General features: G+C 35.9%; 3 protein-coding genes across 20 annotated transcripts in view; 1 reads left to right on the forward strand and 2 right to left on the reverse strand.

The window, feature by feature from the left end:
• The window catches only part of LOC149476060 (zinc finger Y-chromosomal protein 2-like), a 48,491-nt gene extending 45,831 nt beyond the window's left edge, over nt 1–2,660 (reverse strand). For 16 of the 18 annotated variants that reach the window (XM_089712649.1, XM_089712643.1, XM_089712642.1 and 13 more), the window contains exons 1-3: nt 2,331–2,660; nt 1,333–1,495; nt 315–431 (exon numbers count right to left, since the gene is read on the reverse strand). In XM_089712649.1, the coding sequence (XP_089568775.1) occupies nt 315–431; nt 1,333–1,495; nt 2,331–2,483 (433 nt within the window). In that variant the 5' untranslated portion in view covers nt 2,484–2,660. The remainder of the gene's footprint in view (nt 1–314; nt 432–1,332; nt 1,496–2,330) is intronic. The other 2 variants (XM_089712640.1, XM_089712641.1) reach the window with 2 other exon arrangements.
• Nucleotides 1–20,323, reverse strand: part of LOC149476063 (uncharacterized) — a 133,438-nt gene that overhangs the window by 10,847 nt on the left and 102,268 nt on the right. The window lies entirely within an intron of this gene.
• LOC149476064 (uncharacterized) lies at nt 5,468–17,132 on the forward strand. Its single transcript, XM_089712662.1, has 5 exons — nt 5,468–5,750; nt 6,696–6,834; nt 12,948–13,034; nt 13,882–14,046; nt 15,438–17,132. The coding sequence occupies exons 1-5, from the start codon at nt 5,589–5,591 to the stop codon at nt 16,523–16,525; spliced, it is 1,641 nt and encodes a 546-aa protein (XP_089568788.1). The 5' UTR covers nt 5,468–5,588; the 3' UTR covers nt 16,526–17,132.

Genomic DNA, 20,323 nt, shown 5'->3' on the forward strand with positions numbered 1-20,323 from the left:
ATTAGTCATAATACAGAGGTTTAAAGTAAAACATAAAATAAATTGTCTCTATCTTTTTTCGAATGATTCAATTTAATGCAAAAAAAAGAGGTTGCACTCCGGGAGTGCCGGCAGAAGTGACAACTTGATTATTAACGTTCAGCATGTTTGATATCCATCCGTCTTACGCTTTTTCGATCAGGTCACGTGTCCTGATGAGAGTTTAAGATTTTATACCCATTACAGAAAAAGTGCTACACGCCGCTAAAGAAGTTCACTTCAAAAATTGTACAAGCTAGTCTGTAAAGAAACTGTTACAAGATAATTGCACTTACGATCATCATCATCATCAAGGAACTCGGGGGCAAAATCATCGTCATCATAACTGTTTTCTTTTTCCTGTTTGACATTCTCCACTTTTACTGAATCTTTGTCCGTTATGTCCATTGGTACTGTAATTAAAAACAAATTGTTTTAAATATTATATTTAATTGTTAGGTACTTATGGATAAAGTAACAGGAGGAATTCTGTAGCACTATGCTTTGTACTGTCCGTGTGTCTGTAGCTGTGTTAGTATACATACTGAAATCTGAAAACTATGTGATGAATTTCGATTTGCTTTTTTCAAAATAGATAAAGTGGATCTTGAGAAAGAACTCAAACTCAAACATTTATTTATTCAATTAGACTTCTTCTAGGAGCACTTTTGAAATGTCATTAGCAGCTTTAGCTTGAGGGAACAAATTTTAATGGTAGAAGTTGGTAACATCCGTGAAGTACCACTGTACCATTAAGTATACTTCCAACAGTTTGAAAACCATTCACTTTGCTGTTAAAAATAATTATTTAAACATACTTATTAATAATTATTTATATGACCGCCTCCTGGGTACAGCGGTTATCGCGTGAGCGTAGAACCAAGGAGTCCTGGGTTCGATTCCCGGTGGAGACGAAGAAAAAAATTTTTTCGGTCCGGCAGGACACTGAAGGTTGACCTACTTGTCCCAAAAGAAAATCGATCAGTGAAACCAATGTAATGCATCTACCCATTACCCCACAAGGGACATGGGACTTCACTTTATAGCATAAACTCAAACTCAAACATTTATTTATTCAATTAGACTTCTTCTAGAAGCACTTTTGAAACATCATTAAGTACATATTTTTAACATTTACCACCGATTCGGAAAGCAGTATCTACGGAGAAGAATCGGCAAGAAACTCCATAGTTGCTCTTTTTAATCATGTCAGATTTACAATTTTACAAATTACATATGTAATATCATAATATTTTGTTAATATTATGCCAAAGAACTGTCCTGTAGCATGTAGCATGTAGTATCAATACTCACTCTCAATATCCACAGCGCTGGTGGGATTGAAACACTGAAGGAACGTCTGTTCGCACTCCTTGACCTGCCGCTTGAAGTCAGCCGCATCTCGGAGACGAGATATACACGGCTCGCATATCAGCCGACTGTGGCTGTTTGGCGTGCCTGATTGCGCATAGGATACCTAGTGAAAGATAAAAGATGTTTATTTTCCTGAATCCTGCCCCATGATCGGATTTTTTAAATATGATTGTATATACGTGACATACATGAATAAACCAATAATTATTATGAACTAGCTTTCCGCCCGCGGTTTCGCCAACATTTTCAAAGATAAACCCGCATAGTTCCCGTTCCCGTGGGATTTCCGGGATAAAACCTATCCTATGTGTTAATCAAAGTTACCCGATGTGTGCTAAAATTCATGGTAATCGGTTCAGTAGTTTTTGCGTGAAAGAGTAACAAACATCCATACAAACTTTCACATTTATAATATTAATAGGATGTGCAATCCATATAAATTTATCCATAATTAAATATCACACTGCGTCTTCAAAAATTCTTTTGGTGTTAGATAGCCCATTTATCGAGGAAGGTTATAAGGCTATATAACATCACGCTAAGACCAACAGGAGCGGAGCAATGCGGGTAAAACCGCGGGACACAGCTAGTCGTAAGTACAATTCAAACAGGCAAAAGAAGGATAGTTTTCGGATATAGTTATTATTCAAATCCGAGCTTCTTGACGAAAACCCTGTTTATTTAGATTCTTTTAGATTACTTATTAACCATTTTCTTAAAATACAATCGCTTTCCTAAGATAAATACAAAAGAAAACAAGTAAGAAATCAAGATTCGAGATACTTGTATTGATTTTATTAACCAACCAAAGAAATGGCACCTATTGCCCTTTCATCTAACATATACTCAAAACACTTTTCGATTGGTCGGATTATCGCATTCTTTAGAAAATGGACGCTTCGAAGACGCTCTGAATAAATCGATAATACAACACTTACGGTTAAATCGAATGTTTCTAAAAGCATTTCAGCGTAAACTTCTCTCTTTCCCATCCAAAAATATTCAGTTGAAATGTCCTTATAACAACCCTCGGAGAGGCAACATCGGCACACGGTGGGCCCCGGTCGCCACTCATTACTTTTTCCATCCATTTTTATGTTATTATAAGATTTAATACAATTAACACTATTCACATACTATTTTTAACACCTAACTAAGCATTTTTCAATCACTTTTATCTAATGCTTATCCTATTTCTTGTGTATCTTGATTTTTTCATTTGACTACAATAACTAGACGCCATTGATACAATCGTAGACGCCAAACGATTCAGATTTCAGAGTTCAGACATCAATGTTGCCCGAACAATTATCTGAAAACTCCTATTGTTCTCAAAAATAAAATACCAACATAATTTACTTTATTTCGTGTAACTCTCCTTCGTCCATCAGTTTACAGTTTCTCATTCTAAAAAAATCTTATTTAATATATAATGTGATACACAGTGAAACTGTAAATACGTTAAAAATGGAAAAATCTTTTTTTCTTACAATATCTGTTTTTCGACAAATTCGTCATTTTTCGATATAGCCTCCGGAGAAATATAAATAATTTAATAAAACACTATGAAATGATAAGATTGGAAACAGATAAAAAGGCAATTAAAATGGATTAATTTTCCCTAAAATAAGCTAAAGATTGTATGTTGACAACATTGAACAATCTCATAATGTCGCCAGTAATCTAAAATGCACAGTAAATAAAACCGGCCAAGTGCGAGTCGGGCTCGCGCACAAAGGGTTCCGTAGCAGCAAATATAATAAATTACAGTTAAATCAACCTATCTCAAAAACTATAAGAGATACTTTGATCAAACCAAAAATCGTTGAAAGAGTTAATTAGCATGCATCACCTCTATTTTTTTTAGAATTTTATACCCCGTAGTTATAAAAATAGAGGGGGGGGGACATACTTTTTACGACTTTGAGAGCTGATATCTCAAAAACCGTTCACTTTAAGAAAAATGTTTTTTAGAAAACTTTATATCATTTTAAAAGACCTTTCCATTGATACCCCACACGGGTATGTACATCGAAAAAAAAAATTTCATCCCTCAGTTACATGTATGGGGGGCCCCACCCCCAATTCTTTTTTTTACTATTTAGTGTCATATTTTTGTAGCGGTTCATACAACACATATTCCCATCAAATTTCATCACTGTAGTACTTATAGTTTCCGAGTAAATCGGCTGTGACAGACGGACAGACGGACAGACGGACAGACGGACATGACGAAACTATAAGGGTTCCGTTTTTGCCATTTTGGCTACGGAACCCTAATAAAAAACACAGAATAAAAGTGTATATTAATTTATAAAAATACTTTGAAACGACATATTATTTATAGTTTTTATTGATTAATACTATACGTATATTAATACAAATTATAAACTTTAATATATAAAAAAAATACGTGTGGCACTCGAGGATTGCCGCGGTAAAGCTATTAGCTAATGCATAATGCATATCATCGTATTCACAATCACATCGCTGCAGCTGTGCCGGTTGGAGTGGGGGGCTGTTAGGTTTTTTCGTTAAACCACCTGTCCATCTGCAAGAAAACCTCCGCAAGAAATGTCTGACAGTCTGTCTGACAGCAGCTTGCAAGTCAATTCCGCGTTTCCACCTGCAAGTATGCTTGCAAGTTGCTGTCAGACAGACTGTCGGACATTTCTTGCGGAAGTTTTCTTGCAGATGGAAACGCGGCCTTAGGTACTGAATTTTTACATTCGGTCGCCGCGCTCAAAGTCTGAGATAAAAGCTATGCAATCTAGCTTTAAACTTAGAGTATATATTACAATAGTATAGAGCGCGGGTATTGCACAAATTGCTTTGTGCACATCGTAGGCAGATGAGCTATAGATACTATATAGATGTGTGTGTGACAAATAGGGATGGGTAGATATCAATTGCGTGATAAGCTATCGATAAGTTGTGTAAATAAATATGTATTATATGTAAATTTTATGTTCAATATGTTATTAAAGGAGAAATTTATGAATAAAGTATAAATATGTAATTTTAAATTTGTTTACCAAGTGAATAAAGTGTGTTTATTCCATTTGAATATTTTTTGTATTAATTATAAGTACTTTAAAAAAATATGTTTAATTGGGATATCAGAAAAACTTCTTAAATATTAAAATTAATAAAATAAAAGATCGGGTTTAGTGCTATTTTTTTCAATAATAAATAGAACAATAATAATAATGTTTTAAAATGAGAAATAATTAATAATTTAAAATGAAATAACTTATAAATAATATTAATAATTTTTTATTTAATTTTATCCATTCTATACCTACCAAAATCTTCAAAATCAATTTAGCGGTACATATAACGTAACATTACATACTTTTCATTTACACTATAATATACATTCGCATTCATAATATTCGAAATTGTATCATACCAAACACACCACAAAATTATTTATAATTACATTTCTAGAAGAGTTTTGATTTTAAAGTAAAATAAAAAATATGTTAAAATATAGTTCTTCTAGTAAACTATCGAGTACAGCGTTGGTCAAGTCACATCACCCGTATTATTATAGTACTCTTTGTACATTACTACGATCACGTGAGTTGCACGAGCGAACCTGCGCGGGTCCCCTCCCACTTTCCCTTAACCCCCGCGATGCTAGATTTATTTTCATAAAAATAATTATAACAGTCGACTTACCGATGAAATGCGATACTGGATTTCAATTTTGTGATTTTTCTAGTATCGTTTTTGCAAGATAGAACTGCACATTTCACCATGTTTATTCGTAAATATGAATAAAATTCCAGAGCAACGCACTTCGTTAGCACTCAACCACGACTACGAGCGCTCGCGGCGGGAACGTCGTGTTGTTTCCACCTGTGCCTACTGTTCCCACTTGGCTGTTCGCACTCTATAGATAGCATATATACTCTAAGTTAATAAATGACTCAGATAAATGTGTGGATAAATGATACATAATATATTGCACATCTGTGGTTCTATAATATAATATTATATTATCTATGACTTACGTTCTTTTTTTTTAAATTATATCTGTCGACTGTTGTCTGTCACCTCGTTTTGATTTTTGAAGTGATTGGATTCAAAATTGGATTGGTGAATTGATACCGCAGTTGTTATTTTTGTTTATCTATTATTATAAAATTATTACCGTATTTTGTGTCTAAGTGCATCAAAAATTAAAAACTATGGCTACACAAGTATCTACAAACAAGGGGCCTATCATAGATCCTGCGTTTTGCCGTTGTTGTCGTTCTATAAAAAAATGTCGACTTCTTTCGACTGAATACGATTGGAGAGGCACCAAGGAAGTTTATTCTGATATGTTTATGGATGTATTTGGACTACTCGTGAGTTATATTTAATTTGTTGTCAAGTTATATTTTGGTCATGAAGTGTCTACAAACAAAAAAATATATTTTCATTCAGTCATCAGAAATGTGATATTCCTATTGTATACGAATTAAGTGAAGAAATCTATACTAATATTATAAAGCTGAAGAGTTTGTTCATTTGTTTAAACCTGTAACTGCGTCTCAGGAACTACTGGTCCGATTTGAAAATATTTATTAAGTTTTAGAAAGCCTATATATCGAGGAAGGCTATTGGCTATATAATATCTTCACGCTAATACCAACAGAAGCGGAGCCACGCGGGTGAAACCACGGGACGCAGCTAGTGGTCTATATAAGTTATCCTCTATTGTTTATTCTGTTCGTGTGTATATCACACAGAACCTCCTCATCTTATTTTTATTTATTTATAATCTTTATTGCATACAAAACATAAATACAAATTTCACACACACAGACAGGACATTTGATGCAAAGGGCGGCTTTATTGCTTCAAGCAATTTCTTCCAAGCAAATCGAGCAACCAATGTATTGAAAAAAAAAATATATTTTATGTGGTTTCCAATTAAATAGTTTTATGTTTTATAGAAAAATCATGTTTCATTGACTTTAGTTTGTATTGTATAATATTACTAATTAATATGTAAAAACGTAACATATATAAAAACGTAAATACGTGTCTTTGACTGTGTACACAAGTTACACAATGTTATTAAATAAAAGTTAATTAAAATTCATGTTAGGATGTACTTTTAGAAATTGCACACTGCAATCAGTTCAATATTAGTTTAAATGTAATAACCTAGCGGGCGAGGCCGCGGGCGGTAAGCTAGTAAGCAATAAAACAATAAGCATTCTTGAATGTTTTGCACCAGCAGCATTTTTTTACATGCACAAATTGTTTAAAAAGATATAAAGTAACACATTTAATTCAAATTTCAGATATCCCACCTCGACGGAGAAGCAAAAGACACATGTATATGTGCTACCTGCGTCGGCAGGCTGCGGGAAGCCAGCGCGTTCAGACAGCAAGTGCTGACGTGCGAGGAAATGTTTCTGAACGCTCGCATGCAGAGTAAAGGTTTGTATGCTCTGTTCTTTATAGTGGAGTGTCTCTATGGTATACTAATATTATAAAAAACGAATGTTTTTTTTTGCTTTTCACATTGTTATACTTATACATAATATATCTACACTAATATTATAAAGAGGAAAACTTTGTTTGTTTGTTTGATTGTAATGAATAGGCAGTGGCGTGCATTCCATAAAGACATAAAGACACTGCCTACCCTACCATTTACCAAACTCTGATCAATATTTAATATGCATAAATGAAATTCACAGCGTCATTAAATTTTATTAAATTGCGCAATTTAGTTATGAAATAAAAATATATTTCAAATATATTTTAGATCCATCTATCGGTATTTTGGTAGCATTATTATCTAATTTCTATAACACCGGCTCGGCTCAAGTCACTATTCATGCGCTGCACTAGCGCCGCCACAGGACCCAGTACGTCACGGGACGGCAAAGACACAAACTATCCGTGTCTAAGTTTTTATATGTGTGCTCTGCGTGTCTACGCATATTTTATATGTGTGCGTGCCTATAAACACGGCACACTGATGTAATAAAACCACGCACACAAACACACAAGGTAGGCAGTGTCTTTTTACGAAGATATACGAATTAGGTACGAACCGAATTCGGAACTACATCGAAAGTCGAAACTGAAGTTGAATATGCGACCAATTTAAGAAGTGTGATAATGTATACAATTTTGTAGCGGTAAAGACCATCTGCAAATAGTATCATTATTCGTTTGTTTTGTTTTGGAAATAACAAACGTTTACTTTGAGGTTAAATTTGTTTTTTGAGAAAATTAATAATGTTTACTACGACAATTTGCAAGTGAAGTGTTTTGAGAGTAACTAAATAGATTATGTATATCATCAGTGTATTTTGTAAGATAATAAGGCATACCTAATTTAAAGAAAAATTCTTATTTTTGTTTTATGAATAAACTTTTATCAAACAGAGTGATAGGAAAAAGGCCGATCTATAAATGGATCTATACCGGAATTTGTAATACACAAAGGTAAAGTTAATCATTAATTACATAATATAGAATAAATATACTAGTTAGGATATCATACCTACTTTGACAATTATTTTACAGATAATATGACCTATGTTCGTGATATGTTTTCCATTATTTTGCGGAAATACTATGTATCTCCAATCAAATATCAGTACTGCAATATGAAATATTAGTTTTTATGACTTAATATCATTACAATATTTCTGCCTACCCTGTCCAAAAACTCTGTGCACGCCCCTGTGAATAGGCATAGTCTGGAACATCGTCGGAACGTAGCCAGTTTGGCGGTTTTCTACAGAATCTTTCACGGCGAATGTGCTGAAGAACTGCATAACCTGTTGCCAGCTTCTCCTTTTTATCATCGAGCGACTCGACGCCGGGCCGGTCTCCACCCTTATGTCATCGACATCCCACCCATACGCACTAAGCGATTCGCTTCTTCTTTTTTTATGCGTACTAGTAAGGAGTGGAACAATCTTCCGGCTTCCGTTTTTCCAAGAAACTACAATCTGGATTTATTCAAGAGAAATGTGAATAGACACTTATTAGGCAAACATGCTCCATCCTAGACCACGCTTGTCGCTTTCCATCAGGCGAAGCGATGGTCAAATGCTTGCCTAATCCTAACATAAAAAAAAAAATGTGTGCGTGTACTAGAGTACACACGTAAGAAGTGAAACTTCTTTATGACCTTATTTTTCAAAAAATAATTTACTATCTACAGTAATATTATAAAGAGGAAAACTTTGTTTGTTTGTTTGTTTGATTGATTGTAATGAATAGGCTCATAAACTACTGGACCGATTTTAAAAATTCTTTCACCATTCGAAAGCTACATTATCCACGAGTAATATAGGCTATATATTATCACGCTAAGACCAACAGGAGCATAGCCACGCGGGTGAAACCGCGCGGCACAGCTTGTATACAATATTACAGAAATACGTTAGTCTAACACGCTCGTCGTTTCGCTCCTTGCTACCTATTTAAATATTTACACCAGCCGCTGCTGCAACTCGCTCGCTTCGCTCGCTCGGCTCGTGCGGTAGTTCAAAAATCAAAAGTTAACCTAAGATGCTCGTCGCTTTGCTCCTCGCTACCTATTTAAATATTTACACCGGCCGCTACTGCAACTCGCTCGCTTCGCTCGCTCGGCTCGTGCGGTAGTTCAAAAGTTAACCTAAGATGCTCGTCGCTTCGCTCCTCGCTACCTATTTGAATATTTACGCCGGCCACTGCCGCGACTCGCTCGCTTCGCTCGCTCAGCTCGTGCGGTAGTTCAAAAGACCAAGGGAGACGCCAAAAAATTCGAGTTATATAGAGTTTTCAACTTATAAAGGATTTCGACTTAGGCGGATTTTGATTGGACATAAAGAGTTTGAGGTTTATTCTTATAAATTATATTGAATTTGACTGAAATTGAATCATAATTGAACACCAATCAAGCAAACACGTGTTAACGTGAGTCATAGATTTATTATCGTATACTCCTAAAATGTTTTCTAAGAAACAATACTGTACTTACATTGTCGGCAAGTTCTTAAAGGCGGTAACTTATTTTTGTTCGAACAATAGAGGTAATAAATATAAATTCCTAATGTCGAAATCTCGAAACAGTCAGAAATTAATGACGCACATAGTATATACATATTATGACAGAGGTTAAGCTTAAATAACTTGAAAAATAAATAACATGATCTCGCCCACGTGTTGGTGTTTTAAAAAATTCAATCAAAAACTGAGGTTAACTTTAAATACAATTTTAGAAAAATAAATACCACAATCAACATTCAAGTATTAGAAAAAATTGATACCATAATTCCACCCACGTGTTAGTGTATTGAAAAATACAATCAAAAAGTGAGGTTAATCATAAATAACTTAGAAAAATAAATACCATTATTACACCTAAGTATTAGAAAAATAGATGTAATTACTTATTTACTTTTTTTAGAAATTCACTGGAATTAGAATTAAAACAAACCCTTTGATTTTGCTGATCACTTTAATATAACATGTATAATGTATATAGTCACGAGTACGGCGTAACGCAAAAATGTCACGAGTACAGCGTAACGCAAAAATGTCACGCGCGCGGCGTAACGCAAAAATGTTACACAAAATTTTTGTCCACCCCCGATAAAGAAGTTTCACTTCAAAAAAAAGGCTCATAAACTACTGGACCGATTTTGATGAAATTTGGCACAGACAATCTTTAGACCCTGAGAAAGAACATAGGCTACCTTTTATTGCGACATATGTACCACGGGCGAAGCCGGGGCGGACCGCTAGTATATTATAATGATGAAAAATTATTTGTTTGTTTTTCATGTGTCAATAGAGCAATTTGATGGTATGATTTTTTGTGTGTGTAGCTAGGAGACTAGAAAATGGTACAGGCTACTTATTATTGTATTGTAGTGAGTATGAAATTTGATCATGCCAAGACCCTGGCAAGAGCAACTTAAGGGGGGTTAGGCGGTCAGCGAAAATTCAGCTATTCGGGCCTGAGGTAAGCGGTGAGGGGGTCCGCGTTTAGTATGGAATCAACGTGCTCGAAACTAAAAATCGTAAGCGCCATTCACATTTGTATCAAAAAGTGAATGAAAATATTTAGTATTTTCTAAATCTAAAACAGTCACAAAATCGAGAAGGTAAATACCTATTTATTTGTGATTTTATACGAATTATTATCGTAAAATACGGTTGTAATGAGCATTTATATGATATTTTAGAGGTAACTTTAGGATTTTTTTTTATCGAGCAAAATTTTTCCAGTTTTGGAAACAGTCATCCCATCACACATAGTGTGCGTCCACACTGAATGCGCGGTGGCGGCGGCCTAGGCGGGCGCGACGAGCGGGCGCTCGCGGTGGCCACACCGACGCGCGAGCTCGACGTTTTTCGGGTGTTGCAAACTTTGGACGATTTGCTATTTTTACTGGACAGTCCGATTTTGAGATAAGATCATTATAGAAGTTGTACACGAAATAAATAAAACAGAGGAATAACGGGTGAATCTTATATGAAGAATTGAGATTATACCCTACAAAATTACTGTGGTGTATATAAGTGTTTTAGATTGAATCGCACTTATAAATAAAGAAGTTTCACTTCAACAATTAAGTATTTACCGCTATTTTACGAAAAACAATAAAGGATATAATATAAGAAGTCGAGCGACAAGACCGAACTGGTTTGATACCCCCGCCGTCCGCGCATTGGGTCGCTTGCTGACAAGGCCCGTAGTGTGGCCAGAACGCGCGGATAGGAGAGTTTGAAAACTACGCGCGCTGGCTCGCTCATTAGGCGCGGGTCAAACACAAGCGGCGCGGGCGCGGGCGTGCCATAAGCGCACCTCTTGAATCTGTTTTGCACCACGTCCTTCTTATACATTTTGTATGAAAGAATTTTGGAAAGGCGACGAGGCGGCGCGCCGCGGGCGTACCGCAGGCGTACCGCAGGCGCGCTTCCCCCATCGCATCCAAATAGAGGTCAATTCACGGTCATACACAATCAAAAACAAATCGGGTGGTAGGAGACGGTAGCCTGTCAGTCAAAAATGTGTTCTCTCTGTGTGGAATTATATAGAGCTGCTATTACATACCCTTCTTCGTTTTATTTTTAAAGGTGAATTGAATTAATCGATGAAATGATTTACACAGGTGATGGCAGTAGGGAAAGTGAAAATGAAGAAGAGCATAATGAAAGTTCCCATGTATTTACAATGTCAGAAATAAAGATAATCCTGATTTTGATTGTGTTTTTTATTTATTTGTAATTGTAATAATATTGTGGAATGATCAGTACTGTAAATACTTTTGAACTGAGATTTTAATGATAAGATTTATATGGTTTAAATGTAAACCTGTGTTTGAAAACCATATTTTATCTATACTAATATTATAAAGAGGAAAGGTTTGTATGTATGTATGGTTTTCACGCATAAACTACTGGACCGATTTTGATGACATTTGGCACAGATAATCTTTAGACCCTGAGAAAGAACATAGGCTACCTTTTATTGCGAAATATGTACCACGGGCGAAGCCGGGGCGGACCGCTAGTACAATATAAATTTTGTGTTATTTTAACCTTCTTTTCTTCCATCATTACACCAGTACTACTTTAAAATTACTTTAAAAGTACTATAAAATTTTCCAAGTAAATTCCAACATTTCCAACAAAGATATATTTGCAATCGTGGGGTTATCCTCGCTATTTACTTACAAGGAATTATCAAAACAAAATCGTTACTTTCAAATTAATGTTAAACTCTTTTAGCACAAAAAACATAATTTTACTAAATTATGCATGAAGAAAATGCATTTAACCACTCTATATAAATATCATTTTCGGACGCCAACAGCGCGCCCGATGCGCGCCGGCAGGCGCGCCGGCAGCGCGCCCGAGGCGCGCCGGCAGCGCGCCCGAGGCGCGCCGGCAGCGCGCCCGCGGTGCGCCCGATGCGCGCCGCGCCGCTTGTATATGTCCCGCGCCTTACCGTCGCACTAGGCTTCCGCCATAGTCATTTCAATGTGGACGCAAAGGCGCGTTTCATACGTTTGATATTTCGCGCCCGCCGTCGCAACCGCGCTAGGCTCGCAGTGTGGACCTGCACATACGTTCTGTAATACATATTAGAAATTTCAGTGCGAAAAAACTTCAATATTTTCAATTATAGCTCATAGAAAACAGTCCATTTTGCCGTTTTCACCTACTAAAGGCCCTTAATTTATACTGTAGGATTTACATTTAAATGACAAGGAAATAACATCTACAATGCTAATTTTATAGAATAAACTACTTCTTCAAAATCAAAATTATAGTCATTCTGACATAGTAACAAACCACAATCCCTACTTATATTATAAATGCGAAAGTAACTCTGTCTGTCTGTCTGTTACTCAATCACGCCTAAACTACTGAACCAATTTGCATGAAATTTGGTATGAAGATATTTTGATACCCGAGAAAGGACATAGGCTACCTTTTATTGCGAAATATGTACCACGGGCGAAGCCGGGGCGGACCGCTAGTAATTTATAAAAACAATTAAATACTTAAATGTTTTTTAACATATATTTCAGATGCCGATGGATCAGTGAAAGTGGAGGTTAAAATAGAGCCCAGCAGTGATGGGGAATCTAATGATGATCTACCACTAGTGCAGAATGGTGAGATATCCATACTAATATTATAAATGCGCAAGTAACTCTGTCTGTCTGTTACTCAATCACGCCTTAACTACTGAACCAATTTGCATGAAATTTGGTATAGAGATATTTTGATACCCGAGAAAGGACATAGGATAGGTTTTATCCCGGAAATCCTACGGGAACGGGTTTTTCTTTGAAAACGCGGGCGAAACCGCGGGCGAAAGCTGGTAATCTATAAATATATAACTGACTGACAGAGTGACTGAAAGACTGACTGACTGACTGACTGATTAATTGATTGATTGATTTATGGATTAACGCATAGAATAGGTTTTATCTCGAAAATCCGTGGGGAATTGGAACTATGCGGGATTTTCGTTAAAAATGCGGGTGAAACCTTGGGCGGAAAGCTAGTCATCTATAATAAAACATCCTAATCTAGCCATAATATTTTGATATATACTTTTATAGCATTTATATGCTTTCAAAATATTTTTTTTAAATAATAGAAAAATTACATGACAGAATCCACGGGAAAGTCGCGGGTTCGAATCCCGCTTTCAAATTCAAACATTTATTTATTCAATTAGACTTCTTCTAGAAGCACTTTTGAATCGTCATAAGTCATTTCATATTTTTTACATTTACCACCGATTCGGAAAGCAGTATCTATTGAGATGAACCTGCAAGAAACTCCATAGTTGCTCTTTTAAAATCATGTCAATATTACAATTTGTGATCGAATTTTTCTATTCTTTAAAAATTTCTGATTATGTTAAGTATTTAGCTTAACTTTGTTTATATCAACTTACTTATTTTATTATGTAAAGTTGCAATAGATTTACTTGATTATTTAAAATTTCAGATGAAAACAGAATATCAGGAGATAAAGAGGAAAAATTGAAAGCACAAGAAACAATTTCCAGTCCGAAGAAAGTGGTTGAAAAAGAAATTAAATCAAAGAAATTATCGCCAAAAGGGAATAAACCACAGAGGCTCTTAAAATTGGACAGAATGTTATCGCAGAAAGGTAAATATCTATACTAATATTATAAAGCTGAAGAGTTTGTTTGTTTGAACGTGCTAATCTCAAGAACTACTGGTCCGATTTGAAAAATTGTTTGGATGTTAGATAGCCCATTTATCGAGGTAGGCTATAGGCTATTATCACGCTAAGACCAACAGACGCGGAGCCACGCGGGTGAAACCGACGAGCGCAGCTAGTTATTTATAAAACTGAAGAGTGTTTATTTGTTTGAATTGATTATGTTAATCTCAAGAACTTCTGGTCCTAAAAAAAAAATAGATACTAAATATTAATACATGAATTTGTGAAAATAATAAGAATTTTTAGCAACAGCAATTCTTTTATGAAATAAACTGTTACTACTTAATATCTCAGTTCTCAACTTATAAAATTTAAAAGTCTACTATAGGTCGGACTATAGGTTTAATTTTTAATCACATGAAAATCACCTTCACCCCGTCCCGCACTACGCCTGCTCATTGTATTAAACAGTATATTTTCTGTAGATTGACACTTTTAAAAATTCGTTATATCTTTTGAATGGAATATCCAATTTTTGAAGTGAAAACTTCTTTAGCGGCGATGGGTATAAAATCTTAAACTCGCGTCAGGACACGTGGCCTGATCGAAAAAGCGTAAGACGGATTTTTTTTTAGCCCTTATATTCCATGCGTAAGACGGATACCATTCCAAAATATCAAACATGCTGAACGTTAATAATCAAGTTTTCACTTCTGCCGGCACTCCCGGAGTGCAACCCGAATTTTTTACGCCTTGGGTTACATTATTGCATTTTTGGTAAGGATCTCTAAATTTTTTGAAAATGCAATATAGCCTATGTTGCTCAAGGAAGATGCAGCTTTCTAATGGTGAAAGAATTTTTAAAATCGGTCCAGTAGTTTATGCGTGAAAATCATACATACATACATACTTACATAATTACAAACCTTTCCTCTTTATAATATTAGTACAGATTAATAGCATACTACATAAATACTTACCACGCACCATATTATTACTTCGTTATTTAAATTAACATTATAAAATGTACCATATTAAAGACTGTATAATAATATATTATTACCTTTTATTAAATGAGTGACAACCCTCAATATTCACTACTAGCTTTCCGCCTGCGGCTTCGCCCGCGTTTTCAAAAAAAAACCCGCATAGTTCCCGTTCCCGTGGGATTTCCGGGATAAAACCTAGCCTATGTCACTCAGAAATGATGTAGCTTTCCAACAGTGAAAGAATTTTTCAAATCTGCCAAGTAGTTTCGGAGCCTATTCAATTCATACAAACAAACAAACAAACAAAAAATCAAACCTTTCCTCTTTATAATATTTGTATAGAAGACTTACGTTTTTTTGTTTAATTTTAATATTTATTTTCAGCTCCCCCAAAGAAGGCGAAAGAAGACAGCGAAGACCGAGACACACAGTACATGGCGTATAAAAACACAATCACTATAGTCAATAATTCGTATGTCTGTCCGTTTCATAATAGAATTAGTATATACTACTGCTATTATTGTAAAGACCAATTCACAAATCCAAATGAACTAAGAGAACACACACTAACACACAACCCTAAAGAATTGTTCAAAATGTCGATAGAAAATAAAAAAATACCGAAAATCGATATCACGCGAATCGATTGTCGACTATGTACGGAAAAAATCGATGATCTCGATACGTTCAAAGAGCACATCACTAGTGTACACAAATTGATGTTATTTCCGGTGAAAAATGAGTTTTTAAAATTCCGTTTAACGCAAAATAACTTGTCTTGTACTGAATGTAATAGTGTCTTTCCCTATTTTGACTCTTTAAAGAAACATATGATAGACCATTTCGGGACTTATACCTGTGACATGTGCGGAGCCTGTTTCTTAGAAGATGCGTCACTTCGAACGCATATAAAGTCCCATTATAAGGTCGAAATGAATTTTCCCTGCGAAATATGCGGGAAGAACCTAAAATCCAAATACAGTAAGCGTTTGCACGTAGCCACAGTTCACGAAAAAAAAGCTACCGTCAATTGCTATAAATGTGACGCTTGCTTTCTCTCTTACGCGTTGAGAAATCGTCATTTGATCGAAGTCCACGGTGACAATCGGACGTTCCCTTGCAAGTTGTGCGATAAAGTGTATAACAGGCGGAAAACATTGATGGAACACCATCGTCGTAATCATTTAAAAGTTTTTCGGCATCAATGTGACCTGTGCGATCAGAGGTTTTATTTACCGTCTCGGTTGAAGGAACACATGGCAACACATACGGGGGAAAAGAATTTTCGATGCGAATTTTGTGATAAAAGTTACCCGCGGTTACAGTCGTTACAAGAACATCTTAGGTCGCATAATACTGAGCATAGGTTTAAATGTGATATTTGTAATTCGACGTTCACGCAAAGTGGTAGCTTGAGAAATCATATGAAAAGCAATCATCAGGGATTTCAAATGGAGGTCGGCTTCAGCTGAGGGTTTAAAACACGGTCTATAAAGATATAGGTATATTGGGAATGAATACGCTGTTAAGTTTTTGAAGTTCGTCAGAAATGAAACTTCTTTAGGCGCGTTGAGTGTAAAATTTCAAGGTCGTGTTGGCAATATCGTCACGTCATGGAGTAAGGCAACGATTTTGGTATCTGAATCTTGACAAAGAAGTTTCACTTCTGCCGCGTGTGCTCGGCACACACGCTCTTTTTATTCTATACGTTACCTGTTATTCCGTATATTTAAAGTACCTTCAATAAAATTGAATCATGTCGTCTCTCTCACACGCAAGGAAAGTGCGTTAAATCGATATATGGCTGTCTCTTACGGTTACTCAAAAGTGCTCTTTTGAAAAATTAAACTAGCTATGTGCAGTATATACTATATGTATTAAATCCTACAATTTAAAAACATTTAATATCGGAAAAAAAATATCTTAAAATAAAACAACGTATTAGCATTGACGAATGGTATAAACTGTCTTTTATTTAAAAACTATAGAATAAACAAATTTGTACCGACAATGTACGCCAGATGGCAGCACTCGTAACATATTGTATAGATATTAGAGCGGCCGTACACGAGCAGCTCGAGCAGTTAGCGGCTGAGCGACGTACACGGACTGCTCGAGCTGTCGGTCGTTGACTGCTCGAGCTGTCGATGTATTAAAAATGGGTTGACTGAGAAAATCCAAATCCAAATCAAAATAAAAGATTTTTTAAGAATTAATTAAAAAATATCGTGTTCAGGATTTTCTCAGTCAACCCATTTTTAATACATTTTTTAATACACTAAATTTATTATAAAATAGGTCTCATTCTATTATCAAATATCACGCCGGTGAAGGTCGACCTATGTTCGGATCTTAGACCATATAGTTCACCTCGCGGTCAAGCCGTCGGTCTCAACTGCTTGAAGCTGTCCGTGTACGGCCGCCCTTAGACTTAACGAACCCCACTATAACAAAAATATGGATATACAAAAATATAACGGTTGCGTACCCAAAGGGTAAAACGAGAACCCTATTAATAAGCCTTAGTCGTGGGTCAAAGGGAATATTATTTTCTAACAATCACATTTTTATTTCATCAACCTTGTTGGCTGATGTTGGACATTTTTTTTTACCACCGAGTGATAAGGGGCATTGTCCATAACAAAGATTGTTGGTTCTCTGATATTTGGTACGTAGAAGTACCTTGTGGTAGACGTTATGTTAATACAGGAAGGACAACACCAGTGTCTGTCCGTGTCCTTGTAATGAGTAGTATAATATGCAGCACTCATATAAATTTATAAATAATAGAAAAAATTCGATCACGAGGCGGGACTCGAACCCGCATCCTTTCGCGCCATTCCGGGGCGGATGCCTGACCAACTCAGCCAGTCGTGACCCGCCAGAGCGATCGAATTTATTCTATTCTTTCAGTTTTTTTTTATGTGTCTAAGGGACACACCGCGCGCCATCAATTGAGATGATTAACAACCATCTGAACCAATACGAAACACTTTTCAGTGAATACAATATTCTTACAATGGAACACGACCTTTTTTGTTGAAATTTCCGCCTCGTGATCGAATTTTTTCTATTCTTTATAAATTTATATTAATAAAGCATTTGAATGCCATAAAACCAAAAATATCAATTTCATGCAGCACTCATGTTAAGACACATAAAATGATATTGCTCCTTGCATTTCTGGCAGATACGTTCGTCTTTTTTTATTAGTCTATGGCAGGCCGAGCAGTGCATTTTGGTTAATGTGATATTATGTATGAAGATGGAAGTATGATGCAATATTCACTGTACAGTACCTTTAGATAAAACTGTGGCGGGCTTAACTATTCACTGTTGTATCAGAAACAATTGTATTATTAGTTACTTTGATGTTTAAGCATAAACTATTAAGCGGTAAATATCAAGCAGAACAAAATTTTACGGAGCACTTAAAAAACCGGTGTTAACCATTGAGTTACTATGTACTACGTACGTAGAGAGGGCATCGCTACTGCACTATTTGTAACACGAGTTAGAGCCAAGCGTCTCAAACATCGCTTATATCAATGACTAACTAGCCGCCCCACGTGCGATTGTCGCACAGATTTTGTTCGTGGTGTCCCTCTCTATACGTAGTAATAATACCTCGATGGTGTTAACGGAAAAAGTCAGAACTACCCCCACACACAGTTTGTGCGGTTCATCTCAGAGTGATAATTTTCTTGTTTATTTACACCGCTAAAGATTAAAAGAGCATTAGGCACAAAGCCATTTTCATTTCCATCATGTACTAAAATCCATTTCTTTCGTTTAGAAATTTCTGTACTCAATTTATAGCTTGAATGTATATAATTTTCATCCAAGTAAATGATTTCCTTCTGAATTTATTCTGGCAAAATTCTATATCTTATAGCTTGCAGATACATCTCTCTTTTGTGTGCGTATAATGGGTTTTTAAAGTAGAACCTGCCTATTTGCTGTACGGTTTCCACATTTTATTGTTTATTTTTTCATTTTTTGCTGTGAATGACTCGAAAAATGCAATTTTCACAAGCATTGGAATATTATAAATTGACATGCTTTGCCTGGGTTCATTATATGCCAATTATTGACAGAAATTTTCAATTTTGATTTAAATGGTCCAAAGACTCCCACATCAAGTGGTTGTAGGCGATGTGAGGTATGTGGTGGAAAAGATAGGTAAATTATGCCATTTTCTTTGGAGTAGTTAATGGCTTCGAGAGAAACATGGCTTTCGTGGTTGTCACACGACAATAATATGGGGTTATCTTTTGTGCAGAGGGTGTGCTTCTGGTTTTAAAACAGAGACGAATATATCGCTATTTATCCAGCTACTTTTATTTGCAGCCCCGAGACTTCCTTCGGGTGCTCCTTCGAGAAAATTATCTTTGTAATAAACGCGTGGAAACACGAAAAGTGGAGGAATGGAATTTCCACTGGCTGATATAATGCCACCAAAAGTAAGGATGCCAACATTAGAAAGTCGAATATCTTGATCTACTCCTATTATCTTCTGACTATGCGTAGACATTTTTGACTTCTTCTTCGAGTACTGAGTTTCGCTCTCCAAACTTCTCTTTCTCGACGACTAGTTGTTTATTAGGCCTCGGGCTAAACTCAGTCGGAAATGGAGATGCGATAGTGGGTTTTGCACCCTCTTGTTGGCGGTGTATAACAAAAAATAATTTACAATGCATAGGTCTACGCAAAAATAAAATAAACGGAGCCACTTCTTGCTTCGTCTGCCAACTTCATATGAATTTCTGAGGTGGTCAAACCGATCAACCCCGCCCATTCGTTCCGTATATTGCAGTACCGTCAGTGACATTGAAACGCCTTCTTTGTGCCGTCTTTTTGTTTCCGGTCACAAAAGGTCTTATTCAGTTTCGGGTGGAATGCTGTACTCAAAAACAAAACGAGTTTAGTATCTTGCACGAAACAAAAGCAACATTTTTCTTCGTAGGTACGCCACTTCATTTGTCCCCGATCGAGCTTCAACTTTTTGCCTTTATTGTTGTTTTTATAAACATGAGGAAGATCTTTCCTGTTTACAACTGTAGAAGTGGCATAAATGCCATCATCGTACAAGTATTGCATTATTTCATATGACGAAAAGAAATTGTCTAAACAAACATGCCCCTGAAAGCCATCATCAATCAGGTGTTTTTAGTAATTTAATAACATTCCCTCAGAGTCCTACTTCACATGTCATATCATCACGTTTTCCGGTGTAAACGTCAAATTCAAAGACGTAACCAGTCGCACTA

This window comes from Colias philodice, chromosome 29, assembly GCF_061535455.1.
Source record: "Colias philodice isolate Cphi_HAF_F1 chromosome 29, ilColPhil1 Martin Lab GWU primary, whole genome shotgun sequence".
Taxonomy (NCBI): domain Eukaryota; kingdom Metazoa; phylum Arthropoda; class Insecta; order Lepidoptera; family Pieridae; genus Colias; species Colias philodice.

Excerpts from the sequence above, each read along its gene's own strand:
- LOC149476064 (XM_089712662.1), top strand. The coding sequence starts at position 5,589 with ATGGCTACACAAGTATCTACAAACAAGGGGCCTATCATAGATCCTGCG. Across the intron at positions 13,035-13,881 it reads TCTACCACTAGTGCAGAATG|ATGAAAACAGAATATCAGGA; the intron begins GTGAGATATCCA and ends TTAAAATTTCAG. Across the intron at positions 14,047-15,437 it reads CAGAATGTTATCGCAGAAAG|CTCCCCCAAAGAAGGCGAAA; the intron begins GTAAATATCTAT and ends ATTTATTTTCAG.